The following is an 11,096-nucleotide window of genomic DNA, read 5'->3' on the forward strand; positions in this document are numbered from 1 at the left end:
CGGAGACTTTTAGTGGGGGGGTTACCGAGAAATTTCAAGACAGGACCGTTGAATCCTTCCTGTCGGTGGTACAGAATATTGAGGGCTTGGACAGTGTTTTGAAGGAGGTGAGGCAATTGTATCAGGATCTTGACAGGCCCCTTGGGCGGCGGAGCAAACGGCTGAAGGGCTTCAAGTTTGGAAGTATCCATGAGGCAAGCTTGGGAGCCTCATCGATATTTGGGCGAAGTGAGGAAGAGGAGGTCAAGATACTTCGTGAGGATAAGCAGAATCTTACAGAGCGAGTAAAAGGCTACGAGTCTAGGATAAGGAAACTCGAGGATTTACTACATAGGGGACGGACAAGTGGCGGGAACATGTATCAGGTCGCTGGCTCATCAACTCCACAGCAACCTTCTACCCCTCAACCTAACCAGACCTCATTCCCGACATCGATTGCTGGACCCTTACTTTCGTCGGATCGGCCAAGTTCGCCTGCCGCTATCCGGCGGATATCAGTGGAAAATGCTGACAAGCCGATGGTGGCACGTATCTCTGCATTGGAGGCAGAGCTTGCCGCGGAGAAGGAATTGACCGCTCAGTTGCAGAGGGACGCTTCTTCTCGGATAGATTTGGAGAAAGCTATGACCACTCGGATGGCTCTCGCTGATGAAACGAAGCGAGATCTCGTTGCGAACTTGGAGGATATGGGCCAGCAGCATATCGTTGAGAGGAGGGTGATGGAGCAGGAGATCGAGGAATTGCGACAGAAGCTCGATGAGGCCTATGAGGAGATGGATCGAATAGAGGAGGGAAGGAATGAAGAGGCGCGCAGGCGGTCTGTCGCCGAAGAGCGCATGAAAGGGCTCGAAGGGGAGTTGGCCATAATGGGTGAAGAGGTTGACAGATTAAGGATGCTTAATGAGGACCAGGTTAAAAGGGTTAAGGAATTGGTAGACAAGGTCGAATTTACCCGTAGTGCGTCCGATCATGACCTTGAAGGCCTCCGTGGGGAACTCAAAGCTCAAAAGAAGCTCGTGGAAGCAGAGGAGGAGAAGACACGGGATGTGGAAGCTGCCTTGGACGAATCACAGGGTAAGAATCGAGAGTTGGTTGGGGCCATCGAAACTTTTGAGGCCCAGATCAAGCAAATGAAGGATTCTCTAGACACCCTCAACGCCCAGTATACCGCTCAGCAGCAGGGACAGGAATCAATCGCAGCTGCCATAAGGCATGTACACAGTCAGCTTTCTACTGACCCGCCCCCGGATAATATAGACACCGTACAGGCCACCGTGCAAGCATTGATCAGCAAGGCACTAGAGCGCATTAATGACCTTGACGCAAAGGTGAAAGAGGAGGAGGCGAGGGCAAGCGAAGTGGAAGCAAGGAAAGCACTTCTACAGTCTCGATTCGACTCGCGAACAATCAAGGCGAAAGATCTCACTCAACGACTCTACACACATAACGCACGATCAATCCAATTGCTCGAGTCGTTGGGCTACCGCATTGTTCGCGGCGAGGACTCGATGCAGATTGTCAAAGTTCCCAAGAGTGCTAATACCGAATCCATTGTGCTTTCCCGGAGCGCTCATAACATGGAAGCATCAGTTACCGGAAAACCGTCACCACTATCGTTGGCACACTCACCCACGGTCGAAGACATCAATCTTCTCTACTGGATGGAGACCGAAGATTCTGACGCAGAGACGGAAAAGTACACACAGTACCTCAAGAAAATTGGAGCTTTCGATCTCGATGCGTTTAGTGACATTGTCACCAGCCGCGTTAAAAAGCTAGAGCAAGACTGCAGACAACTAGTAAAGCAATGCCGCTCCTATCGGGAAAAGTACTACCGATCCCGCGACGAAGCAAATGAGAAGATTGCATACAAGTCTTTTAAACCTGGCGACTTGGCCCTCTTCCTGCCAACCAGGAACTCAGTGACTCGCCCCTGGGCAGCTTTCAACGTGAACGCGCCACACTTCTTTCTGAAGGAGGACTCCTCTCACAAACTCGCGAATAGGGACTGGCTGCTAGCCCGCATCTCCAAGATTGAGGACAGGGTGGTAGACCTCTCCCGCTCAACCGCAACTCTAACTCTCCCTCCTTCCGCCTCCTCTCCCTCCTCATCCTCGACCGACAAACCCTTCTCCGCCGCAGCTCTCGACGACGAAAATCCTTTTGAGCTCTCCGACGGCTTGAGGTGGTACCTACTGGAAGCGATCGAAGAAAAACCGGGCGCGCCAACGACCCCCGGCCTCTCTACCAGCACCGTTGCTGCCGCAAATGTAGATGCCAAAGGAAGCTTGCGAGCACGCAAGGGCGTCACCGGCGCGAAGAAGACGCTGACGCAGATCACCACAGAGCACAACAGTCGCCGGAGTTCTAGCGGGAGCAATTCGCACCGGAACTCGCTGGTCGTGGGACCGGAGGTCGCTGCCGGTCTTAGAGACGCGGTGGTCAACGGTGGGGTTGCGGCGAGTGCAGTCGAATCAGTTCCTGGGACTCCGATTACCGGAGTTGGAGAGAAAGGGATGGAAGCACTCCGGGGGATTGCTGCTGCTGCTAGTGCTGCCGATGGGAATGGTGGGAATGATGCCCCGCTGGGCGGCACCAGAGGATGACGGTGGAATGTTTTCGGAGCGAGAGGGTAGGTGGGTAGCATCATAGACAGATTGACTAGGTAAACATTCTCGTGTGGGTGTGGTGTAGTATGTATGATGGACTGATTGGTGGATTGGTTCTCGTCTGTCCGCCAATAGCCAAATTCTCGATTGATTGATTAGTCGACCGGGATTATCATGGTGTTTCTCGCATGGCATGCGAAAGTATTGTACTGCGCTCTTCAAATTCGGAGATATGGATAGGATAGGGTGGATCGGTTTATGTTTTTTTCTTCAATTTTTCTGTCATTTTTCTTTTCCTTTCTACTCTTTTCTGCCTACGGGACGGAAATATTGTAGGAAAAGCCGGTACCGTTTGGTTGTCAACCCTTTCTTTTCTTTTTCTTATTTTCCTCACTTTCACTCCACTCTACTCCACTCCAGTCTCGGGCACAAGTACATAAGTGGACTTGAGCATGTAAGTACTCACGTATTTCAAACAATTTAGAGAGATCAACTTTACCTTCACTCCCATTGTACAAGAATTAATAATTGGATACTAAGACTATGATAACGCATTATTGGTATCATGTATCCCCATCCCTCGTGGCTCTATACGTACAGCAGTATCATACAATAACTAAGTCATCATCCTCTTCCTCGAGAGCATCTAGTCCGGCAAACCTTATTTTCTTCTTCGGTGGGGCCGGCGAGGCCGGTCTCTTCCGTTTAATCGGCGAGAGGCTAACGTTGGTAGCCTCTTTGGCTTTCTGACGAAGTGAGGATAGAGTGTTTGCTGCTTCATCGTCCTATTCATCCCTCCCTCCCTCATCATTAGCCACGCCTTCTTTCATCCGTCGATCAAAAAAGAGGAAAACGTACCAAATTTCTACTGCTAGCAGCAGCAACCCCCGCTTCCCCCTGCCTTTTCTGAATCTCATCTTCACCCCATCGCACCTGCTTCTTCAGGTAATCCACCCCAACCCCGCCCTCTATTCCCTGGGACTTAATGATCCTCTTCGTCAACTCCCGCTCCTTCTGCGCGTCGGCCAGGCGCTTGCGCATTCTGTCCTCTTTACTGCCACGGAGGAAGGAGTCAGCAAGGTACTCTGCGTCGTCCAGCAAACTGGCCGTCGACCGGCCCGGCGCGATGTAGACTCTACCGCCAGCACCGCCGGCGCGTTGTGGAATGTCTGCTATTCCCCCGCCTTCGACGTCAGGGAGTAGGCCGTCATCGCGGAATGGTCCGTTGGGTCTGCCACGACCGAAGAATCTCCGGGGTCGGAGGGTGCCTTTCTGCTTTGGCGGGGAGAACATTCTCGTAGTTGAATTTACCTCTGCACGGGATACACGGGATTTGTTCAGGGCTTGTTCGACATGGAAGGTGCAATAGTGGGTGTGGCGCTTGTCAACCCAGGATGCACATCTCTTCCCATCTCTCTTAACGGTTTTGCAATAGTCCAGATCTCTGGCCTGGCCGATCTCCAGTAATTGATCACCTTCCGTCAAAGTAAGTGAAAACCGCCCTGTATCCGTGATCCTCGGCTTCAGTATGCCAGGATTAAGCAATGCAACCACAGTGCCCACGCCAACCTTCCAGAAATTATCGAACCCCGCGCCGAACAGGAAGAGCTCTACCTCCCATTTTAGATCAGTTATTTGGAGGACCATGTATTTCCCTGTGCCCCTCTTTTGGGTGTTCTGCCCGACGTCCCTTGGAGAGGATTTCGAACAGATTATGCCCATCACAACCCAGTCGCCAAGGACGTCGGGTGGTTCAAAGTCGGGAGATTTGATGGATCTTAGGAGGTGTGAGAGGAGGAAGATGGTTTTCGGAGAGAGGTGGCGGGAGAGGGTGACGTGGGTAATCAGACGGCGGGAGAGGTGCAGGCCTGAGAAGGAGTCGAAACCACCCTCGTCTGTGGAATCGGGGTCTTCGGGTGGTGGGGTTGATTTTGAGTTGGCGGTAAAGGGGTCCGTGATGCCTTCTAGCGCTGCTGAGGCTAAAGGTGATGGTGGTTTAGAAAGTTGAGCTACAGTAGCTGCAGACCCCGAAGATTGTAAGACTCCCCTAGGGCCAAAGGTTGGCGGAGGGCCGCTAGTAATGCTCGGGGGAGGTCCATTGCCAAAGCTTGCGAATCCCTTACTCCGGCTACTCTCAATCATACGCTGACGCTCAGCCTTCTCCCTGCCATTCCTTCGCTCTTCTGCAATCCTCTTACTGAAAGTCTTCTTTGGCTTTTGCGGCGAAGCAGTCCCAGGTCTAGAACTTCCAGTTCTCAGCGATGGTGCTCTTCGTAGAGAAACATCCCTTCCAGTCAATCCCTTATCTATCCCTAACAGGACTCTTGAAGGTGACTTTGGAAGGACCGGTTCGGTTTTTGTCGACTTTGGCGATAGCGGGACTTGGACCACTGCTTTAGATTTAGATGATGCCTGTTTTTGTGAAGCTTGTTTCTTTTGTAGTCTCTTGAGCTTTAGCTTAGCTTCTATTTGGGCGAGCCTGAGTTGGAGCGTTTCTTCATCATCCTCTTCTTCGTCATTGCCGTCGTGTGCGCCGTCGCCGCCACCGACTAGAAATGGAAGGGGAGCCTTTCGGAGAGGGGATGGGGAGGTGGGAATTGATTGATTTGGTAGGCGGGATTTGCGTGGTGTGAGGTTTAGAACATCTGCTGTTGACTGCGGAGGCCAGACTAGATCTGTTTGACTTGGTATTAACATTTGTTTTGTAGTTAAGAAAGGGGAAGGGTATAAAAATGCTGGTGTTATTCACAGCTTAAGGAAAGAGGGGCGTACCTTTATTCGAGGCCATCACACAAAGTGTGCGAGAGGAAGTTGGAGGAGAGTCGTCGATCAATCGAGCGACGTGTTTGACGAGACAAGCAGCAGGAAACGCGCTGTTCGACTTGTCCATTTCAAAAGTAACCGGACATCTTGGCGAGGCTCAGTCGATGGGAGAAACCCTAAACCAGCCTCATGTTGTTCCACCCTGGAGCACTGCATAACCCCCCCTAAACTCCTATAGCTCGCCCAAAGGTTAATACCTTTGCACATTATTTCTATAGAATTAATCCCTGGCCAATCTTGTATCGAAGTATAGAGAAATAGAAAGCGCAAAAGTTGCTGTTGGGGAACCTTAGATGTTTGAAGCTTGTCATGATTTTGAATAAATTTCCCGAGTTAAAGAGCTCCCCCACCATTAGTCCACTATGCCAAGCGTTCTGGATTCATTAAATTTGGAATAGGCAAGTAGACCGGGTAACACCTAGCTGAGCAAAGGAACACTGGATAAAATGATCCCTCCTCCTTCCCTCCCACACACTCACCAACCATAATGATTCGTTCAACATCATTAAAAAAGTTTTCCCCTCCTTTATCAATATTGAAGCCTCGATGCCCATTTCAGAGTGCACGTCGAGCCTTTGCCTCTTCTATTCTCAATATCCCCACTAAAGTAGGCTTTCCCCTTCCAACTTTTTTACCTTTACTTTTCCTGTTGTGGCTGATGGGAAACGCTTAAGGACCCCGTAGAACTGGACAGCATCACCACACTCCCCAATGGTGTCCGAGTCGCAACAGAAGCCTTACCGGGTCACTTCTCCGGCCTGGGAGTGTACATCGACGCTGGCTCCCGGTACGAAAACTCCCGCATTCGCGGTGTTAGCCATTTAATCGACCGCCTGGCCTTCAAGAGCACGAGCAGCCGTAGTTCCGACATGATGCTCGAGACTCTCGAATCATTTGGTGGTACTGTGCAATGCGCCTCATCGCGCGAATCGCTGATGTACCAAGCCGCCGTCTTCAACAAGGACGTCCCGTCCATGCTAGGACTCCTCGCAGAGACCATCCGCGACCCACTAATCACGGAGGAGGAGGTCGTGCAGCAGTTAGACACTGCGGCTTACGAGATCCAGGAGATTTGGGCGAAGCCGGAGCTGATACTGCCCGAGCTGCTACACATGACGGCGTATCGAGATAACACCTTGGGTAATCCGCTCCTATGTCCGGGGGATAGGCTTGACGAGATCAAGAGGGAGACAATATTGGAGTATAGGAATATATTCTATCGCCCCGAAAGGATCGTTATCGCCTTCGCGGGAGTGGATCATTCCATGGCGGTGAAGTTGGCCGAGCAGTATTTCGGGGATATGAAGAGTGCAGAATCGTCGTCTTCGTCATTACATGCAGGCGCGCTGCCGTTGAGCAGTAGTGGCTACCCATCAACTCTTTCCACCGGAGTCCTCTCCAGAATCCCACTAGCCAAGAACCTTTCCACCAGCGCCTCCCGCTCAGCGGATGTCCACTCCCCATACCCAGGCATAAACCTCCCCAACCCATCGCACTACACCGGCGGCACGACCACCCTCCCGCCATCCGACCTCCCTTCACACCTCCCCACCTTCACTCATCTGCAAATCGCCTTTGAAGGCCTACCCATCTCAGACCCAGACATTTACGCCCTAGCGACATTGCAAACCCTCCTCGGTGGCGGCGGTTCCTTCTCCGCCGGTGGGCCCGGGAAAGGAATGTACTCGCGCCTCTTCACCAATGTGCTAAACCAGAACGGCTGGATAGAGTCCTGCATCGCCTTCAATCACTCATACACGGACTCGGGCCTCTTTGGCATCGCTGCTTCTTGTCACCCAGGTACGGGGCCGCACTTGGTCGATGTGATTTTGAAGGAATTCTCTACGACGTTCACGAAATCCGTCTACTCTGGCCTCAAGAGCGAGGAAGTTGACCGTGCTAAGAAGCAATTGCAATCTTCACTATTGATGAACTTGGAATCGCGAATGGTAGAATTGGAGGACTTGGGGAGGCAGGTGCAAGTTCATGGAAAGAAGCTCAGTCCCCTTGAGATGTGTCGCGAGATCGAGAAATTGGGGGTTAAGGATGTGAGGAGGGTCGCTGAGAGGGTCTTGCTCGGCCAAGTAGAGAATGCGGGGAAAGGCAGGGGCGGGGCTACGGTCGTTGTACAGGGCGGCGAGGCGGAGGTCACCGCTATGGGGGATCTGTTGGAGGTTGTGAGGAGGTATAGACTTGGTAGAGAATAACTTGGCTGGGACACTCTTTTCATTTCATTTCTTGATTAAGAGGGAGGGGTTCTTGTGACATACTTTACCCAAAAGGTTTGGGAAATGCTTAGGGTGGTTGGGTGTTATGGGTGGGATTGCTAGAGTTGTTTTCCTTTCCTGCACGATACTTCAAAAAATTTCAGAGTGCTTGTAGGGTTCATGATTTGGTATGAGCTATATAGAAAGATACTGCAAAACCGACTATCGTGCCTCGGTGTACAATATCACTAACCATGCACGATAAACATATCATACCCTAATTGCAGCCCACGGGGCTGGATACACTCCCTAGTGTTCGAATAATAGCGTACATTGTTGTACCATTTTGAACAACCGATCCCGTACCGTGAATTACTCGAGTACGGTACAGCACTAGGGTACAAAGCCGGAAAAAGGTATCTTACACTAAAATCTGGCGTCGGGGAATGGTGGTTTTGCTATTACTGCTCGGGTAGGGGGGTTCATGTGGCACAAAGTGCTGATTAATTAAGTTTCCGTTTAACAAGGAGATTTTAGGTCGCCAGGAAACATGAGGCGTTAGTCGCATGTGAGGACCGTGCCCAACCGAGGAGCTAAGTTGGATCCAGGAGATCCTTTTCTACTCCTGCGCTACAGTATGGGGTTGTAAACCCTCCCCCTTTCACATCTACTCGTAGTGAAGTAGCAGTAAGTACGAGTACGGGGTTTTCGGCCACCCCTAGTGTTCGGCCACCCTGGCACCACCACCAGCCGTCAAAAAAAAAAATCTAATTTACAACTCCCATTGAAACATACAGGCTTCCATCTGTGTTTTTTCTTAAGATTGCGAGATTCTTAATGCTGCCTCCGCTGCAGAAGGCAGTTTAGCCTTCGCCTTCGCCTTCTTTTCTTCAATCCTAGCCTTTTCCACCTCCCCCTCTACCCTTGCCCTTTCCACCTCTTCAAGAGATTTTTTAACTGATTCTACAGTCACTCGGCAGAAGTGTTCGTGATCTGAGACAATGTGTAATGATCCCTCTCCGGATGGTTAGTTCTTGGCGACGGGGAATGATACTTCTCTTCTCCTTCTTCTTTCTTTGTCTTACAATAGCAGTAGGCCTGTGCCAACATTACCGATAGTACAAGACCTCTGTCTTCTATTGGGAACGACTATCGAAAGCTGTCTCTAACTCTTCTCTGTGAAGAGCTTTCCTCTGCATAATGATAAATATTGCAATAGAGATAAAGATCATAAAGGTGTTTTATATTCGTTAAAGTAATAAGTAGGAAAAGTACTTAGAATTTAATCTAATTTTATTTAAACTTGTACTGCCAATACTGGCATACAACGAGCCCCAGGGGTGGGCCCCCAGGTTGTCACATCCCGGATACTACTAACTACGGACTAACTAAAACTCCAACCCCATACCTCAAACATGCCCGCGCCATGCTACAGCATGAACACTAAATACAAAGCCATCAACGGTAAAGAAAAATCCTCCTCAGCCCAGCCTACCCGCCAGCCAAGTTACCCATACAAAATACAAAAATCCACTACAGTCACCTAAATGTAAACCCGCGATATCCTCCTCCACAGTAGAAACCCGCCTGAGTGCCCCCACTCAATAATCCCAGGACACCCCGTCGGCCGCCCTGGGATTCATTCCCATTTCCAAACAAAAGAAACACCCAATGTCCAAACTCGTAGACCCGAGAGAAAGCCGACTTACAGGGTAAGGGCTCCGTAGCAAAGAGGGTACAAACCGTCGTAGAGAATCAGGGGGGCACGACACCAGCAGTGCAGCCCAACAACTTCGATAGAAGCAGCCAGGACAATATAGTCACCAAGCTGTTGGCACTTGACCGAACATGCCCTGGTATTCAACTCCTCCTCCAACTCCTCAGCTCGCTCCGCATGTGGCAAACCCGCCAAGGACTCTGTAGTAGCCAGTTTGCGGTAGCGTAACGGTGAAGGCGATGACCCTTCCAAGTTGGGGACAAGCGGCACAGGTGAGGTCTGGTCTTGTTTGACCCGACTCTCCTTGTTTCTTTTCCTCTTCCCACCCTCAGGTGCAGGTCTAGCAACAGGAGTGGACAGACCACCCTCATCACTACTCACCGCAACAGGGGGGACGCCACTAAAGGTATTACCCTGACCAGCCACGGGCTCAGCCACAGAGGACTCAGGCACCTTTCCCTCCAAAGGGGGTGATAACACCGCAACTGGTTCCACCACACCAGGATCCACCTTACTCATACCAGGAGCTAGCGGCTCAACCGGACCTGACGAATCATGAACTGGTCTACACACACTACCAGCCACAACCGATGGTACAGGAGGGGCCGAGAGAATCAGCGGCGCAACATTCTCACGAGGGCTCTCCATCGCTAGACCTGAGAACTCTTAGGGTCTAGCCCACCCCCCTCAACAGGGACTACTGTAGTAACTGAAGCGAGCGAGGGGACAGGTGAAGAGGGGATAACCGTAGGTGCTTCAGCTACCAGAATTGTGGCGAAACAGGGAACTGTATCGCCTTCAGAGGCCAGGGTAGCCGACAAGGTAGATATCTCTTTCTCAGCATGATGAAATCGCGAAGAAAGGAAGGAGATCTGATGCGGAAGGTGGGAGACTTCGGCCTCTAGGGCGAAGTTGTTCTCGACAGCATGAGACAGAACCAATGACGAACCTAAAGTGGACATGGTGGAGGGGGCAGAAGCTCGCTTAGCCATTGTGACTGTGAGGAGGTGACTGTAGTGAACAACTGAAAGGATAAGTAGAAGGAAGAAAGGACTTCCAGCAAACGTAGGAGAAGGTATAACAACGAAGCCCGCAAAAGGTGTTCGAAGTTAAAGACTTGAAGCCTATCATGAGATAGAAATCAAGGGCTCTGATTGGATCGACACCGAATCCTCACTACTGACAGGGGGTAAAAGAAGGAGGAAAAGTACTTAGAACAAAGCGTGAAGAACCTATCCTCCTTGGCCGCATCGGCCTCCTTATATAGTGTTCTTCCTGCCCATATTCATGTGACCCAAAGTGGTCACATGTGCGAAACCAAATCATAACAAACTAGTCATGTGACCAAAGTAGTCACAGGTTCATAACCCATGACCTCATTGCAAGGTCATGTGCAAAAACTCATAAACCAATCATAACACAATAAACAAGTCATATGACTCGAATGAGTTATATGCACGAAACCCATGACCTCATAAAGAGGTCATGTGCAAAACATAAATCATATGCGCAAGGCATACCCATGAGGCACAATCGCGAGGCATTCTCACCCGGAGCACATCCTATGACTCACAATCGAGTCATATGCGAAACATAACATCATGAGTCATATGACCTAAATGAGTCATATGCGTAAAACAATAACATACCTATGACTCATAATCATGAGTCATGTGAAAATATTTTCCATGCCAAGCTACTTTCGTGACACTATATTTAATTACAGTTGTGCTATATGGT

At 50.5% G+C, this 11,096-nt stretch overlaps 3 protein-coding genes; 2 read left to right on the forward strand and 1 right to left on the reverse strand.

Moving 5' to 3' along the window:
• The window catches only part of GSTUM_00000963001 (uncharacterized protein), a gene marked incomplete at its 5' end in the record, with an annotated part of 4,894 nt that extends 1,740 nt beyond the window's left edge, over positions 1 to 3,154 (forward strand). The window contains one exon of the mRNA XM_002838346.2: positions 14 to 3,154. Within this exon, the coding sequence (XP_002838392.1) occupies positions 14 to 2,606 (2,593 nt within the window). The 3' untranslated portion in view covers positions 2,607 to 3,154.
• Positions 3,155 to 3,214: 60 nt separating this feature from the next.
• On the reverse strand, positions 3,215 to 5,499 carry GSTUM_00000964001 (uncharacterized protein; the record flags this gene model as incomplete). Its single annotated transcript, XM_002838347.1, has 3 exons — positions 3,215 to 3,394; positions 3,468 to 5,284; positions 5,382 to 5,499. The coding sequence occupies 3 exons, from the start codon at positions 5,497 to 5,499 to the stop codon at positions 3,215 to 3,217; spliced, it is 2,115 nt and encodes a 704-aa protein (XP_002838393.1).
• A 420-nt stretch (positions 5,500 to 5,919) lies between these two features.
• Positions 5,920 to 7,780, forward strand: GSTUM_00000965001 (uncharacterized protein; the record flags this gene model as incomplete). XM_002838348.2 has 3 exons in its annotated part: positions 5,920 to 6,039; positions 6,107 to 6,740; positions 6,879 to 7,780. 3 exons carry the CDS (start codon positions 5,920 to 5,922, stop codon positions 7,637 to 7,639), a joined length of 1,515 nt encoding a protein of 504 aa, XP_002838394.1. The 3' UTR covers positions 7,640 to 7,780.
• Between the last annotated feature and the right edge of the window lie 3,316 nt (positions 7,781 to 11,096).

Source organism: Tuber melanosporum (assembly GCF_000151645.1).
Source record: "Tuber melanosporum whole genome shotgun sequence assembly, scaffold_243, strain Mel28".
Classification (NCBI taxonomy): Eukaryota; Fungi; Ascomycota; class Pezizomycetes; order Pezizales; family Tuberaceae; genus Tuber; species Tuber melanosporum.